Source organism: Euprymna scolopes, chromosome 37, assembly GCF_053919585.1.
Source record: "Euprymna scolopes isolate OS-2025 chromosome 37, ASM5391958v1, whole genome shotgun sequence".
NCBI lineage: Eukaryota > Metazoa > Mollusca > Cephalopoda > Sepiida > Sepiolidae > Euprymna > Euprymna scolopes.
The window spans coordinates 48,912,465-48,931,786 of record NC_136518.1 but is presented as its reverse complement, the minus strand read 5'-3'; the positions used below and the strand labels follow the sequence as shown (position 1 = coordinate 48,931,786).

At 33.8% G+C, this 19,322-nt stretch overlaps 1 protein-coding gene across 4 annotated transcripts in view; it reads right to left on the bottom strand.

Annotated features, from left to right (window-relative positions):
- Positions 1–19,322, bottom strand: part of LOC145261151 (uncharacterized) — a 1,211,790-nt gene that overhangs the window by 1,075,967 nt on the left and 116,501 nt on the right. For all 4 annotated transcript variants that reach the window (XM_080119457.1, XM_080119452.1, XM_080119454.1 and 1 more), the window contains exon 2: positions 3,137–3,161. In XM_080119457.1, the coding sequence (XP_079975583.1) occupies positions 3,137–3,161 (25 nt within the window). The remainder of the gene's footprint in view (positions 1–3,136; positions 3,162–19,322) is intronic.

Below are 19,322 nucleotides of genomic sequence, written 5' to 3'. Positions count from 1 at the left end.
AGACGAAAAAGAAGGAGAAGAAAAAAAAGAAGAAGAAAAAGAAAAAGACGAAAAAGAAGGGGAAGAAAAAAAAGAAGAAAAAAAGAATGAATAGAAAAAGAAAAAAAAGAAGAAGAATGAAAAGAAGAACAAGAAGAAGAAGAAGAAGAAGAAGAAGAATAGTTGGAAAACACAAGACTACTACTGCTCCTATTTAAGTACCAATCATTATAGACATATTATTACTGTTACTCACTCGGGGTTTCGGCATAAGCAATCAGCAGCTGTTCCTATTTACAATACTTCCCCACGGGACAGTTAGACACCAGGGTCGTTTTTTAACGGTGACAAAAGGAACAAAAATAAAAAAATTGTCCCAGTCGTGAAGGATTTCTTCCTCCACTGACAGAGAACAAGAAATTGAAGCGTGGCATCTGAAGGACAGATACTACACTTTGATCTTGGCCAGGGGGGGCCAAGTACAATTCACAGTTAATACCTAGTGATGGTCCAGGTATCTGAGTATTACAATTCTCCCCATATTTCAAGTACTCATCACATTTTTCGTTAACTATTGCAAAATACTTGTGTTGTATGTTAATAGGAAGTATAGAAGAAAAACAATAATATTAATAATAACAAAGTAATAATAGTAAGAAGAAGAAAAAAATTAGAGGAAAATGGGTTAGAAGCAATGCCAGAATAGAAGGTAGTATAATCAGCATAAATTTTAATTTATGAAAGCTCATTTACATAGAGAACAAACAGTGTTAATCATAGATTAGAATTAGTAAGTTATAAGAAGAGCGCATGGGCGTTAATGAGTTAAGCTCTCTTTTTCAATTCTGATTTCTAAATCATGTCTCGCTTGGTTACTGTCTTAAATGTCAGACCGATACGAAATTCGGTAAATTTTTATCCCACCCGCAATCAACAAAACGAGATATTAGAAATCACGCACCTGTTTTAATATCTTATTATTAGAAACTGTCTCATCCTAATGAGAATTGGGCGAAAAAGCTTTCAGAAACATCTGTAATGAAATTGAAAATTTTGAACAAACAAATTGCGGATAAACCACTTTAAGATGCAAAAATTTTATTAAAAATCATTCGATTTTTTAACGTCAAGTTTGTTTGTTTTTTGTTTTTTAATGGCTGCGTAATTTTTTAATAATAAATAAAATGTTTGCATCTTAAACTGGCTTCCAAAACATTTTATTTGATTATTCAAAAGTTTTAATTTTATTAAATATGCTTCTAAGATATTTTCAAACAATCTTCATTACATTACAATGAACACGTGTTTAAAAAAAAAAAAAGCTTTTTAAAAGAGTTTTTATTCACACCACACCATACAGCAACATCAGAGCAGTATTCGATATAACAGCATGAGCTACGGACTTTTCATTTCCGAAGAAAAATTATTTTCTTCTCTGATGATGGATATTACACTATCCGAAATTAATACCAAAAATGTCACGTTAAAAAACTTGAGCGGTTTTAATAAAATATTTGCATTTTAAACTATTTGGAACCCAATTTGTGATTCTAACTTCTACTATCTCAATATTAAAATCTGTCTCATCCTAATAGGGATTCACAAAAAGCTTTTAGAAGCATCTTTAATAAAATTCAACATTTTGAACAAACTGTGGAAAACCCACTTTAAAATGCAAATATTTTATTAAAGATCATTAACATCAAGTTTTTTTAAAAGGTTACATGATTTTTTTAAATAAAATATTTGCATCTTAAAGTGGCTTCCGAAACATTTTGTTTGTTTAATCAAAATTTTTCATTTTATTAAATATGCTTCTAAGAGTATTTTCAGATAATTCTCATTACCTATCCTACCTACTATCATCCAGCACCTGTTGAATGTAAGCGAAATCTCAATGTAAACATTGTCAATTGCCGGACAGCTCGAATTGTTTTTACCCAATGAGCAATACGTGGTCGCTGTAGCTTAATAAATATTTGCAAAAAGGCGCTTAGAGACATCTTTAAGAAAATCTTTTTACGATATAATAAAGCCAAGTACGTCCAAGGATGGAATACTGCTGCCACATCTAGGCAGAAGCTGCTAAAAACACCTATCCTGCCTTGACAGAGTACAAAATAGACTTCGTGGCTTAGTGGGGGGTGCCCTTTTCTCTTCTCTGCAACCTCTCTCCCACAGAAGAGACGTTTCGAGCCTATCTTTGTTTTATCGTTATTACCATGGAAGGTGCTCGTCTGAGCTCTAATCTCTGGTCCCCCCTCGCCAATCTTTCACGATAAACACCCGTCTAGCTGAAACCACTGTCAAACATTTTCCCCACTCTTTATCTGTGCCTAAATCAAAACGTAGATTCCATGAACGAAGCTTCTTTCTTAGAACTGCACGCCTGTGAAACTCCCTACCGCTTGCCTGTTTCCCTCCTGACTTCAACATGGATGTCTTCAAGTCCAACATAAACAAATTCCTGATGAACCGCTCCCCTAAGTAATGACACTTTATCAAAACTCTAATACTAATGAATACTGCGACATTATCCCATTGCTTACTGTATACAAAATAACCCTTATCCCGAGTGGCTTCTGGGCCTTGATAAGTGGTGACCTTCATGTAAAAAAAAAAGAAAAAAAACATGTTAAAATTCTTCTAAGAACCAAGGAATGTTCAAAGTAAAGAGATTTTATCCATACTACAGCATGCAACATTTTCTGTACAAAGCCTTGATATAACAACACGAGCTACACACTTTTCTTCTCTGGTGATGGATTTTTTACTATCCGAAATTAATACGAAAATGTCAAGTTAAAAATAAATGAACGATTTTAAGACAATATCTGCATCTTAACCTGGTTTCAAAACAGTTTGTCTGTGTATTCAAAAATGCTAAATCTGTCTCATCCTGTTTGAACAATATACAGGGTGTTTCAAAAGTCTTGGGAACATAACGATTTTAATAACTCAAAAACTATTAGGAGTTGAAAAATGAAATTGGTACCGTTGGAAAGGTTAAAGTTATCAGAACTGGAATATTTTGCAACTGTCAGGTTTCATGTCATTCCGGTAAAAAAAAAATGATGAGATATACGCATTTGTAATGTTCCCAAGACTTTTGAAACACCCTGTATATTAGAAAAGACAATAACATGACGTCACTTACCTGTTATTGTTCGGCATCTCAATCCCTGCAAAAGACAAGAAAAAGAAAATTATGTTATAATCATGGCGAAACAATTTTGACGATAAAAAAAAAACGAATTGGAAAATATGTTTGTTACGCAATAGAAAATAATGATAAACATATGAAACTAATGTCAACGGTGTGAGTCCGATATTAAAAACTTGATATAATTTGAATAAAATAAAATATGCATCAAGTGCGCATAAAAGCCAAATCACAACGTAATATTAGGAAAATAAACAAATATCTAACTTGTTTGAAATTTATAACATAAATATATTTCGGAAACTCCATCTTCAGTATGTTGTTTTCTTTCTTCTTTTTTTTCTTTTCTTCTTTCTTGCTATGTTGTAAAGTTGGAGATGCGTATTTTATTTTATTCAAATTAAATCAACGTTTCTATATGGAACTAACACCCTTGACGTTATTCTCGCGTTGCCTACGCACTGTTCCAATATTTCTAAATACAGCCGCTGAGATACAACGCGCGGCTCTTTACAAATAGATTTTTCTTTCTCCAAATTTACAAGATGGCAAGAAAGAAGAAAAGAAAAAAAAAACAACATACTGATGATGGAGTGTAGCTCTGAAATATATTTAAATTATACATTTCAAACAAGTAAAATATTTGTTTATTCTCCTAATATGGCGTTATGACTTGGCTTTCAAGCGTACTTGATTCGTATTTTATTTTATATGAAACTAATGTTTAAACATGCGCCACAAAGCATGTTTTACAGGTGCATACGATGTTACAGTGACATAATTAAAAATGTATTTAGCCAGAGTTCCACCACCCAAGAGATACGAGGTGCCTTTGATAAGTTTCCAGACTTTTTTTGTACAAGCATTTAAAATTCTCATAGATTCTTGCTACTTCAGAAGATTATTTCTCTGCATCTCATAAGATGACTGACCAATTTTTATGATTTCAGATTCAAATGAACAGTTACAACAGGAATTGGAATACACCATACTAAAGCCTGATTGTCACCGCTGGTGAATTTCAAAGATGCAGTCTGTACGCGAGGACACTTTAGGACAATGATATGCAATAAAATTCTGTTTTAAACTTAGAAAAATGTCACAGGAACGTACAGAACCTTTAGACTACTTTTGGACCATCGTGCATTAGTCGAGCATCGTTTTATTTATTTTTTATTTGTATGTGTGTGTGTCATAAGAGATTCAAGGAAGGTAGGGAGTTTGTGAGGGAGAATGAGCAGTGTGAGAGGAGTAAGAAAGTCAGAACGCCAGAATTGATTGGTCAAATGAAGAATTTCATGGATAGGAACCGTTGCGTGTCTATAGAGACAATAAGTGCACAGTTTGATGTCAGTGTGGGAACTGTGCGCACAATTATTCGTAAAGAACTGAAGATGCGGAATATTTGCGCGAAGTTTGTCCCAAGGATGGCCCATTTTTGCAGAGACTATTTGACCAAGATAGACATCTAGACAGTTTCTCCAAGCTTAAATATTTGCATCTTAAATTATGCAATCACAGGGAGCAAAGTCTTAAAATATTTGATTCTTAAACTATTTTGAAACCAGTTTGTGGTTCTAACTTCTACTATCTCAATTTTAAAATCTGTCTCGTCCTAATGAGGATTCACAAAAAAGCTTTTAGAAGCATCTTTAATAAAATTTAACATTTTGAACAAACTGTGGAAAACCTAATGTAAGATGCAAATATTCTACTAAAGATCATTAACGCCAAGCTTTTTTAAAAGCTTGAATGATTTTTTTAAATAAAATATTTGCATCTTAAGGTGGCTTCCGAAACATTTTGTTGCAAATACTTTAAGACTTTGCTCCCTGTGATTTTTTGGTTATTCCTTAAGCTCAAGGAAATCTTTAGAGATTGCCGTTATGAGACAATTTGGGAAATGAAAGAGGCTGTGCCGAGAGTCATAGACACGCTCACAAAAGAGGACTTCCATTGGGCCTTCTAGAAGTTGTTTGAACAGTACAAGTGCATTGCAACCGGAGGAGATTACTTCGAAGGATACTAGGGTGTCTTGCGTGTACTATCAATGAAAGTGTCCATACGAAAAAAGTCTGGAAGCTTATGTAAGGCACCTCGTATTTTCTTTGTTAAAAAAATAACTACTTCTTTGAATGGAAGCGTTAACCCGGGATCGACTTTTGCGAAACCCCCATGAATTGTTAGCTGTGGTTGATGTCTTGAGTATTCAAACTCTGTGTAGCCGAATAGCGATCAATAAGAGGTGAAAAGATTCCAGAAAATACGGAAGGGGAGGTGAACATAGTCATCGTTTATGAGGAGGTGGAGGAGGAATAAGAGTGAGGGTTGGAGTTGAACGAGAGGAAGCTTCGTATTATTTAGATTCTTCGAACTACTGCTCTCATCTTGAGTGTTATTTTCACAACGTTTCGGTTGGTGAAACCTCCGACATCCTTCGGGTGCATCTTGTCGAACTTGGAAATGTTTCTGTCCAACTTGAGAATTGGAACGGTATTTCAAACATAAATCTTTATTTACTTCACGGGTGTAGCATGTTCTTGTTCTGTCATCCGTGGCGTAGTGGTTAAGCTACTTAGTAAAATCAATTGTAAAAGTGATAAATTTCCTAAAGGTTGAAGGTTCAATTCTCAGTGTGGGTGACCGAAAAATACAAATGCGCATTACTTAGGACTTCTAACCATGCATGGTTGACAGAACGAAAGCATGCTACCCCCGTGAAGTAAATAAAGGATTCCGTTCGAAATTCTCGAGCTCGACACAAAAACATTTCTGAGTTCGACAAGATACACCTGAAGAAGCTCCGAGATTGCAATAATCGAAACGTTGTGAAAATGACACTCAAGATGAGAACAGTAGTCTGAAAAATCCAAATAATTCGAATAACCAATCCTTATCTAAAAAATCTTAGAACGTGAGAGGAAGCCTGGTGAAATTTAAGTTTAGGTCAGATAAACGTTTTTGTTGTTTATATATATATATATATATATATATATATATATATATATATATATATATATATATATATATATATATATTTATATATATATATATATTTATATATATATATATATATATTTATATATATATATATATTTATATATATATATATATTTATATATATATATATATTTATATATATATATATATATATATATATATATATATATATATATATATTTTTTTTTTTTTTTTTTTTTTTTTTTTTTTTTTGCTAAGCCTCTCTGGAGATAGCTGTTGTATTCTCCTCAACAAATAGAAACCTTGCACAATATGATTTCAAAATTAATATAAAATCCTGTTCAACATTTCTTCCAAAAATTCTCCACAAAATCCCTTCTGTGTTGTTACTATTAAACGCGACTCTATATTTATATCCGGTGACATTTTAAATAAAATCGTAACAAATAAAACTAAAGAGGTTCTTCATGTAAATCGAGGAAAAACTTTTGCACATTCTAATTCTGGTGCTCTTATTTACTTGCCTTCCCACGATGACAGGGTCAATCATTAGGTCATTTTTAATGTGGGGAAAGTCCAGATCTTGAGAAAAGGGCACTTCGAATTCGGAGAAATTTAATGCTTGCCTCAATCTTAGAGAGATTTCTCTTAAAAAAACGAAGTGTAGTATCAAAAAAGGTACTACACTTTGGTCCAAGCTAAAACAGGGATTAGTCCGTTAGAGGTTGGACTTTTTTTCTAATGCGATATCTTTTTGTTTTGTCCTAGAAATCATTCCCTCTAGTGTTGTTAATTTATTGGGGTGTACAGGTTTCCTTATTGGAGACCGCTAGTATTGAAAAGTACCATTATTGGAAAATGCCAATATTGGAGAATGCCAATATTGAAAAATGCCAATATTGAAAAATGCCAATATTGGAGAATGCCAATATTGAAGAATGACAATATTGGACAATGCCAATATTAGAGAATACCAATATTGGAAAATGCCAATATTAGAGAATACCAATATTGAAGAATGACAATATTGGACAATGCCAATATTAGAGAATACCAATATTGGACAATGCCAATATTAGAGAATACCAATATTGAAGAATGACAATATTGGACAATGCCAATATTAGAGAATACCAATATTGGAAAATGCCAATATTAGAGAATACCAATATTGAAGAATGACAATATTGGACAATGCCAATATTAGAGAATACCAATATTGGACAATGCCAATATTAGAGAATACCAATATTGAAGAATGACAATATTGGAGAATACCAATATTAGAGAATGCCAATATTGAAGAATGACAATATTGGAGAATACCAATATTAGAGAATACCAATATTGGACAATGCCAATATTAGAGAATACCAGTATTGAAGAATGACAATATTGGAGAATACCAATATTAGAGAATACCAATATTAGAGAATACCAATATTGAAGAATGACAATATTGGAGAATACCAATATTAGAGAATACCAATATTGGACAATGCCAATATTAGAGAATACCAATATTGAAGAATGACAATATTGGACAATGCCAATATTAGAGAATACCAATATTGGACAATGCCAATATTAGAGAATACTAATATTGAAGAATGACAATATTGGAGAATACCAATATTAGAGAATACCAATATTAGAGAATACCAATATTGAAGAATGACAATATTGGACAATACCAATATTAGAGAATACCAATATTGGACAATGCCAATATTAGAGAATACCAATATTGAAGAATGACAATATTGGAGAATACCAATATTAGAGAATACCAATATTAGAGAATACCAATATTGAAGAATGACAATATTGGAGAATACCAATATTAGAGAATACCAATATTGGACAATGCCAATATTAGAGAATACCAATATTGAAGAATGACAATATTGGACAATGCCAATATTAGAGAATACCAATATTGGACAATGCCAATATTAGAGAATACCAATATTGAAGAATGACAATATTGGAGAATACCAATATTAGAGAATACCAATATTAGAGAATGCCAATATTGAAGAATGACAATATTGGAGAATACCAATATTAGAGAATACCAATATTGGACAATGCCAATATTAGAGAATACCAATATTAGAGAATACCAATATTGGACAATGCCAATATTAGAGAATACCAATATTGGAAAATGCCAATATTAGAGAATACCAATATTGAAGAATGACAATATTGGAAAATGCCAATATTAGAGAATACCAATATTGAAGAATGACAATATTGGACAATGCCAATATTAGAGAATACCAATATTGGAAAATGCCAATATTAGAGAATACCAACATTGGAAAATGCCAATATTAGAGAATACCAATATTGAAGAATGACAATATTGGAAAATGCCAATATTAGAGAATACCAATATTGAAGAATGACAATATTGGACAATGCCAATATTAGAGAATACCAATATTGGAAAATGCCAATATTAGAGAATACCAATATTGGAAAATGCCAATATTAGAGAATACCAATATTGAAGAATGACAATATTGGAAAATGCCAATATTAGAGAATACCAATATTGAAGAATGACAATATTGGACAATGCCAATATTAGAGAATACCAATATTGAAGAATGACAATATTGGACAATGCCAATATTAGAGAATACCAATATTGGAAAATGCCAATATTAGAGAATACCAATATTGAAGAATGACAATATTGGACAATGCCAATATTAGAGAATACCAATATTGGAAAATGCCAATATTAGAGAATACCAATATTGAAGAATGACAATATTGGACAATGCCAATATTAGAGAATACCAATATTGGACAATGCCAATATTAGAGAATACCAATATTGAAGAATGACAATATTGGAGAATACCAATATTAGAGAATGCCAATATTGTAAAATGCTAATATTGAAAAATGTAAATATTGGAGAATGCCGATGTTGGAAAATGCTAATATTGGAAAATTCCAACATTGGAAAATGCCAATATTGGAGAATATTAATATTGAAAAATTCTAATATTGGAAAATGGCAATAACGGAAGTGCCAATATTGGAAAATGCTAATATTGGAGAATGCCTGCATTGGAGAGTCTCAGCTAATTCTGTACCTAAAGAGGGAGATATATTTTCCGCCGACGGTAAACTGATTTCGTGTCTAATCTTACTGTAAATGAGAAGCCGCTAACCCCACCCTCTTCATAACATTGCCGAAACAATTCCCCCCGAGTACCCTACCCTACTGACTGGCCCTCATCTAGGGTTAATCTAACACATAGTTTTGCATTCTTTTTAATCCGTCTTTTCAGATGAAATTTTGGGCCGGCCTTTGAAAGTCACCTTCTATTTTACACAAGGCATCTTATACCGTGGCCGCCCTTTCCAGACGAAGCGAGTGGAAAGTGTCCTTCATCAATATCATAATTTATTTATCGCGGAATTCACGCGCCCTCATGTGATTCTATCAGTTACTGCCAATTCCCATAGGTCACTGCGTATTTCCATATTTTTTTTTTTTTTTTGCTTTTTTATTATCTCATTGATGCACATTTACAGAGATTAGATGCAACAACTGCGTTTTTTTAGTATTATTACCAATTCCTCGTATGAAAAATAATAAATCTAATGTATTTTGCAAACGATTTTCTCGTTACGCGGGGAACAAATGTGACCCGTTGAGTTACCTATTGAGCTCGGGTAAGACAGTTTGAATAACGTGAGCTTGAAAACTAGTTAGGTTGTTTTTTTTTAAATAAAAAACAAAACTCAAAATTAGTTGTATCCGTATCCCTCATCCACTCTCTTTCTCTCTTCCTCTTTCTCTCTCTCTCTCTCTCTCTCTCTCTTCTTCTTCTTCTTCTTTTTCTTTTGCTCTCTTTCGTCCTCTTTCTCTCTTGTGGTGATACGTCATATTGTTTATAACGGATTAGTCCGATCTTCCATTCTATTGCTATGTTTCTTGTCTTTTAAAAAGTGAAAAGATTGTTGAACTAGGAAAAAGTGAGTTTGTAAAACCAGTTAAATATAAAAAAAGTAAGGCAAAACTCCAAATTAGTCATCCTGTTTGCTGTAATCCCCCCCCCCTGTAAGGTGTTAACTTTCATCAAAATCGCTGTTCCTTTTTTCATCAAATTATTTCGATTATCGGTTATCGACACTTATCGAAGACATTGCGATATAAATCCTATCTAAAAACCCTGCCAGGCACATAAAGTACTTTCGCGTGAAATTTCATAAAAATCGGCTTAGCCATTTTCGAGTCCGTAGAGAACGAACTCACACACAGAGGAAAAGTTCCTTATATATATATATATATATATATATATATATAGAGAGAGAGAGAGAGAGAGAGAGAGAGAGAGAGAGAGAGAGAATAAAAAGGAACAAATCGTATTATGTGTTCATCAATGTTTCGTCTTTATTTCGTTTAACGACAGTTTGGCATTTTGGTTAAGATCATAGTGTAGTGTTTTTGTCTAATGCTACACTAACTTAATTGTGCCCTTAGTCGATGGACGAGGAAATCCTTCTATACTGAGGCAATTTTTAAATTTTTAATTCCTTCCAGAGTGCCCTTTTCTTGGGAGCTGGCGTTCCTCCACATTGAATACGACCTTGTATCACATTTTGGTCTCGTGGGGAAGCAAATGAATAGGAATCTGTTTTGTATCTGTATGTTTAAATTCATATAACCGATATTGGTTCGGATTCTCAGGGGTTTACATCTTTTCATCGTAAGTAGCAATTTTTCTTTTTATTTCATAACCAAATGATTATCATTAAACTGATAATTAAAGAACGCACCATTGAAAATGTTAGTCGGAACCCTTACCCCACATAGACACAGATATATAGGCTAGTATTCATTAAAATAATATTTGCATTTTGAATTCCTCTACCCTAAACCAATGTTCCGAAATCTCCTTCTCCCCACTACATTCCTTTCTCGCGCCTAATTGTTTGTTTTTCCTTCCTTCGCCATTTTGCGCTCGAAGCAGTGACATCATTTCGTTGGCTTCGTGCCACGCTTCCGCTATTCTTTATTTTATTATTTTATTTTTTTTCTGGTACATTTCCAAAATGGAGTTGGATCTCAATTTTGAATTCTTCTCTTCTGTAAATTTCGAAACGGCCTTCATTCGACGAAACATCGCGATTCCCCTATTTCAAAGCAAATGCATTAAGCTGTTAAATTTCGTTTCTCTATCTAACGACATATCAACTAATTCTGGGCTATTTATTGCCGTGACAGGGAATCCATTGGAAACGATTGTATGTTTACAATCAATTGAGCAAATTAGCACAAAGGTACCTGTGTATTAATCAGGCAAACCGGCTGCATTTGTAAAAATCCAACTAGTAAAAGGTGCCTACCTATTAGTTCGACAAAATGGGATACATAGATACAGTGTAATTAAATACAGGGTGTCCAAAATTTACTGAAGATATTTTAACTTAAATAGATTCCTTATTTTTGATTATATCTTTCTGTAATTTTAGCACAATCTGACTAAAAAATTGGGAAATTTAAAATGAAAATGCAAAATTCAAACAATCTTTATTTATCTCTATATAAATAAAGTGAAGTCATTTTCCCCTCTGATGTTGACCTTAATAGGATTAAAATTCAAGACATTTCTTGCAAATGTAATATGCACAAACTGCAGCACATTATCTGAGGTGTGCTATAGGCCTATTACTTCTACACTTGCTCGATAATCGTACATTCCTATATTTTTTTTTTGGTGAGAGTTCACTGCCAACCCCTATAAGAATCAATGGAAGTTGTAAAATCTTTTCTCTCCATTTAATTCCTTCTTTCCCTGCTCATCATTTACACCGCCGCTTCATCGTTCACGAGGGATTAATACAAACGCACACCGATTTCGGGTCTTATAGTTGTATACAAACACTGAGATGCTTCCTATTGCGGGAAACGCACCACGTCTAATTATACATTGCTTATTTACTCTTTATTTCAACACATTATTACACTAGGAAAATAAAACGATTCTCTCCTTTTCTTGGTGATTCCTTTTCTTTCCTTTTTTTCCATTAACATATAATGTATCATTTCCTTTTCATTTCGTTTCGTTTCATTTCCTTTTCATTTCGTTTCGTTTTCTGTTTCCGTTTTTCTGATTTCATATTTAAATAAATATTTCCGTTTATCGCATTACAAAATGTAACATATCACATTTCCACGTAAAGCGATTACGAACAAATCAATCTCGATCAGTAACAAATCAATTGATGCGTGCATAAAAATATTTACCGATTCGGATCGAAAAATACTACCTTTACAAATGTAAACAATGCATTTCCACAGACCTCACTTCCGGTTTACTGCGTTTCGTTATGTTTTCGTTTCGTCTCTTACATGTTCCCATTTTTCTGATTTCATTGCGACTGTAAACATCCTTACGATATAACTAAAAGCAAACTGATTGTCAATACCGATGCTATTTTTAGCACAAGCAAGGTGTTTCCTTTTTTGTAATATTTACTTCAATATCTTCGGACTTTGCATTACTAATTATCTTTGAATTATACCAAGAAAACTAACATTTATCTCTAAATGCATTTATACATTGGATTTATTTAACTTCAAAATTTAAATGAATTGGTAAGCTCGCCACCTCCATGTACAAACGCTTCCTTCCCTTGGGGAAATTAAGTTTTTCTCATTAACCTTCAAATTCCTATTTCAGTCACCTAAATTACTTAGTGTGCAAGGAGCTTAGGAAGTTCTGCATAGAATGACATGCCGGTACATTATTGCATTACGGCAAAATCAGCGTCCACATTCCACATGTAAACTTCTATAGGTTTCCGGGTATGCTGACACGGTTACAGCTTGTGAAAAATAATGTCTTTTAAATTTTGCCCATTTTCAGCATATTTGTGCTTTTTTCCAAAACATTATTCATGACAGATTGCAGAACCTCTGGATTGCGATTTAACTCCCTTATTTCGTTCCTGCCGTTTTTCTTCAATTCTTGCGGTTTGTTAACACAGATTCTTTCTTTTTAAGGTATCAAATTTAACAAATTTTACAAATTTTCATTACTAATGATTATTATATCGTTCAATTTCCACTGTACACTCTTTAACCCTTATCCTTGAGTGGCCTCTTGGCCTTGATAATGAGTTGATACCTATGAAAAAAAAAAAAGAAAAAGTCCAATGTGAACAAGTTCTAATTGAACCGTCCCCCTAAGTAATCCAAGTTTACAAAATTCCCACTGTTTACTATGCTAAAATCACAATGACTAATGTATACCTATTAACCCTTATCCTCGAGTGGCCTCTGGGCCTTGATAAGTGGTGACACCCTTGTAAAAAAAAAAAAAAAAAAAAAAAAAATCCCCACAAGAAAAAGTCAAGTCTGTGGAACGTGGTGGCCATTTGACATTGCCATAGCTAGAGATTATGTTTTCGCCAAAGGAAATGCCTGAAGAAAAATGTAATGGTAAAATGACCAAGATTTTCAACGCTTCGGTGACTTTTTGAACATCCTGTATATCACAAATATCTTTACTTATAAATCTAAAATATGCCTACTAATTTGCCTAACACAAATACAGTCTTACTAAATCTACCTAATACTAGTTCAGCAAATACTTTACGTAGATCACTCCAGACAATGCATGAAGCCACTTTGTGTAAGTAGCTGAAAAATACAACTCCAAGATCAAAATCTAGCTATTAATAAGTATTAGATTGATAGCTTCTGACCCAGAAAACAACAATCCTTCCACTTCGTCAGGAATATTGCTCATGGAATGTGAGGATTAAACGACAAAATAAGGGAAGCGAGAGTTACGAGGCTGATGAAAGTTAACACATAATATTACATACAAAGATGCCTGCATATTCGTATGACGAAACGTATTACAGAGCTACCTACATATTGACATATTATCAAAATAAATATAGTACTGTAGTACCTATTACTTTAACAAACCTTAGTAAAAAGATAAATGCAGTAAAAAGATACAAACTTCAACAATATGCTTGTTAATAATATTACCTTCGTAGGAAGGCAAGAAGATAGAGCAATCAATTCGCCCGCAATTGAAATCGGGCCCTGTCAATCAGATGTCTCCTCCAAATCCGCTGGCGGGGTTTGATTTTAATAGCTCGAGTTACTCTCCTACCTAACGGCGATGAACAGAAGTGTGTAGGTTGGTAAGTAACGCGAGTGACTCTTTCTTTTTCCCTTTCTTTTCTTTTGTTATTACGAGCAGTCGTTGAGAACCCGCCATATGAGGAAGACGTGTACTGTTCAGCAACGACAAGAGGAGTTTTATTTTTATAAAATATAAAAATAAAAACAAATACTATATATATATATATATATATATATATATATATATATATATATATATATAAATGAACGTGTCTGTGTGTCTGTCTGTGTGCCTGTCTGTGTACATTTTCCTACGCAATAACTCTGTCAATTTTTTGTCTATAGACTCGAAAATCTCAGTACATGGTACTGAGATTTGGGAAAATCTATGTGATCGGTTTTCGGCCAGAAATTTGGCTGCTAAGGGGTCAAAGTTCAACGATTTGACCTTTGAAAACTGAACCAAACTCCTCCGACAATTTTGGGTATAAACACTTGAAATTTTAGATATAGGTTCCTTGGACATGGATCTAACTTAATAACTTGATTTGAACCCAAAATAATAAATGTTAAGGAGTCATAATAGTGGTCAAAGTTTTAAAAAAATTGATCGTCTTTTTTTCTTTTTTTTTTTCTCAGCATACACCTCCAAACACCCGGGCAGCGCCGGGCACCCATGCTAGTATATATATAAAAGTGAACGTGTTTGTCCGTCTGTTTGTCTGTCTGTTTCCCTACACAATAAATCTGTCAATTTCCAGTCTACAGACTCGAAATTTTATATACAGGTTACTGAGATTTGGTAAAATCTTTGTAATCCGTTTTCGGCCAGAAATTTGGCTGTTAAGGAGTCAAAGTTCAACGATTTTACCTTTGAGAACTCTACCAAACTCCTCCGACAATTTTGGGCATAAACACTTGGAATTTTAGATATAGGTTCCTTATACATGGATCTAACTTAATAACTTGATTTGAACCCAAAACAATAAATGTAAAGGGGTCATAATAGGGGTAAAATTTAAAAAAGAATTGACCTCTGCGGTCTCTACCAAATTACTAAAGAAAGACAATTTCTGGTCTAAACATTTGAATTTTTACATAAATGGTATTCAGGGACAGGCAAGCTTTTTAATCGGTTTGGGTCGAAAATTTGAGCTACAAATATATAAATCTATGTATATTTGCATGTCTGCCTAAGACTTTTGACAGCGGCGGCGGATTTTTACAAGATAAGTATCGTTTTGAAGCTCGACCCTTCAGACGACAAATGCCGACAAATTGGCACAAACCATTAATTTCTTCACCCTCAACTGAGCACTTTTATACAGGGAGGGTTTGCTTTTTTTCGCCTATATTTTCCAAAGTCGTCCTCTCTTTTCGCCTTAATCTAAACCTACGTCACTTCGGCATGGCGGTGATAGTAACAACAAATACATCACGTTTTCCCCGTTCTTTTCCTCCTTCGCGATACAGATTCGAGCCTGCCTTCCTACTACCACATTTTTTTTTTTTGCTCAACACACACCCGCAAACACCCGGGCAACGCCGGGCACCTATGTTAGTTTAATTATAAAATTGTTATTTTTCACGATTACCGTAAAAACACACGTTAAACGTGCAGATATTTTCTTAAACATAAGGATACACTTGTGAATGATGATGTATCGATTTTAGTGTTACTAATAAGTTAAAATCAACAAATATTCACTATTTTAGTATTGCAATCAGCGGTAGAATATTTTTCTTTAAAGAAAAACAAATAAAAAAAGCCAATTAAAAGAATCGTTGTTGGCATCGGAAAATAGGCGCAAATTTTTCCGATTCCGATACCCCCAAAATTGCCGATTTTTTCGATTCCCGATTCTGATTCTTAATTGACCCACCACTAATATATATATATATATATATATATATATATATATATATATATATATATATATATATATATACACACATACATACACGCATATATACACACACACACACACACAAACATATATATATATATGAAATTGTATGATTTATATTTATATTTTTTGCCGTAAAAATATTGAATTTTTAAACAAATATTCATAATTTGAAGCAACGAATACACTAAAGTTAAAGTTCTTTCCTTAATCCATAGATTTTCAATGCATGGCTCATCTCTTTAGGGAGAAAAATGTCTTTAGCAAAATAATCATTATGAATAAACATTATTTTGCTTCTTAGCTAACTCTAATTCAAGACATATATATATATATATATATATATATATATATATATATATATATATATATATATATATATAATTTTATAAAATCAACAACAGATTTTCTACAGTGCAATGTAGACTACAATGTATTGTGGACAAATTCACTGTGGGGAGGTATGTGAAGCTTCTTCCCGGTGCACCGCAATGGTTCCTAAATTAGAGCACACAGTCAATTGATTTGATTGAAAAATGGACAATTACCCTGATTTCGATGTTAGTATAAATATAGGAGCGTGCAACATTCGTTGAACATCATCCAATCCCGGGCAACGTCCGGTCTCCCTGCGAGTTTATTAGTAATATTCAAATAGTACAAAAAGAACCGAGTTATTAGTTCAACAGCATTAACTACAAATATATGGACTTATTAATCTCTTTTTACAGGGGAGTCACCACTTATCAAGGCCCATAGACCATTTGAGAATAGGGCTTAATGAGTCTAAGGTGGTCAGAAAGACAACAGCTCAGTGATCATTTTTGGTGGAAATTGGAAATTGGAATTAGACTATTTGAGCAAACATGATGGCAAGAATTGTTCACGTTGGACTTGAAGACGACTATGTGAAGTCATCTGAGAAGCAGACCAGTGGAACAGATTTCCACGGACGGGCAGTGTTAGGATAAAAGCTTTGCTCATGGAATTGGCTGTTTAGATTTAGGCATTGATAGAGAATAGGGGAACTTGTTGGAAGTGGTTGTAGCTTTACGAGTGTTTTTGTGAAAGTTTGGTGGAGAGGACTATTGGATTAAGCTCAAGCGAGCACTTCCTGTGAAGATAACGGTAGAGCAGAGGTAGGCTCTCAACGTCTCTTCTGTGGGAAAGGCGTTGCAGAGAGGAAAAAGCGGCATCGCCTACTCGGTTTCGAAGCCAGTTTTGAACTCTGTCGAGACAGGATATGACACTCCGGCCAGCTTCTCCCCAAATGTGGCAACAGTACTCGATTTTAAGACAGATTTGGCTGCTGAATAGGTAGAGGATTGGGTCGGGAGTTAAATGCCTTCTGGAGTGGTAGAATGGCGCGGCCATTTTTCATAGTGTTTTTGGCTGAACAAATAATAACAGAAAGTTCTACTGCAAAGAAGGTATGCTTCTGATAACAAGACAGAAAGGCTTCTTGCCTGTCTCTTATATCTCTACAAATCCATACAAGCAATATTAATGGCACAACTGAGCTTGTGCATTGAACACTACTATCTCCCTTTCGGACAGGTTTCAAAAGTAATGTCTAATCTACTAGGCCCGGCATTGTCTGTTTAGTTCCAGCTCCTGTCACCTCGCCGAAATTATGCATTATTTTTCTTGCGTTTACAAGCACTTCCGCAAAATGTGCGCCGATAAACTCAGTGTACTTGTACCCGCTCAGCGAAAATACACCCGACCTATGTAAACAGTAGCAACATCTCGCCCATTCAGTGTAGAAGTACCTAAATGCCCAAAGATTTCTACTGTAATAGTTTCTTCCGATGAAAAGATTACCCCGGCCGTACCAACATGCAGAAATTTAAATATAATGTGAACAAATATCTTGATGCCCAACTCCCCTCTTGAGACGCGACTATAAGCATGGTTTGGAACAAAGAAATGTATTGGAAAAATAACTTATTAAATTAAACAAAATTAGTGCGAAATAATATTTATTATCAGTTAGTATGAAATGTGTGCTTTTTATTGAGCGAAAATAGTACAAGGGTATGTATCTATTGTTTATGAGTGTAACGGTACCTCTTGGTTAGCCCAGCAGACATTAACACAAAAGTACCTACTTATTAGGCCACAAAACTAAATGAGTACGAAGGCACTAAAATGTTTCATGTATATTTAACTAATGGGCATATCTCATAAAATCAGAAAGATACACGCTTAATTTAGCACATCACCCTCTTCAACACTCCCAACACCGGTTTCCCGTATGCAAACGGACCTAACGGCGCATACAGACTCGGACGCACACACGCCAACAAACATACATCTGTCAGAGAAGCACATGCAGTGTATCACAGCAAACGACTGATTCATAAACTTTTCTTATCTCTTTTTTTATTCAAATCATATATTTTCTAGATATTACATGGAACCTTTTTTTTCAAATTTATGAGTAAAATATGAATTGTTTCCTTACTGTGATCACTACTCCTCGAACAAGTAAAACATGATTTGTCTCCCTTGTGTGATCACTACTACTCAAGCAAATAAAACCTGAGTTGTTTGCATAATGTGGTCACTACTTCTTGAATAAGTAACGCATGAATTGTTTCTCTCATGTGATCAATACTTATTGAGCAAGTAAAGCATAATTTGTTTCCATAAGACAATCACTATTACTTGAATAAGTAAAACATGAGTTGTTTCCCTTGTGTGGACACTACTACTTGAACAAGTAAGGCATGAGTCCTTTCTCTTATGCGATCATTACTAAAAGTGTCGATTGTTTCCTTTGTGTGATCACAACTACTTGAATAAGTAGAGCGTGAGTTGTCTTCTCTTTTGTGATCACAAGTCCTTGAATAAGTAAAGTGATAGTTCCTGATCACTACTAATTGAAGAAGTAATATGAGTTGTTTCCCTTTTGTGATCACAGCTACTTGAATAATAATAATAATAATAATAATAATAATAATAATAATAATAATAATAATAATAATACAAGGACTAACGATAATGAAAACGGCTGAAATATTAAGGAAAACTCCTTGAATGCGGAGAATAATACAAGAATACAATATAACGAATAAGCGTTACAGGGAATGAAGAACACCGAAGCTGCATATCTACAAGTTCTACACCCCCATCACGCATCCGCTCTCACTGTCTCATCACCGTTCCCCCA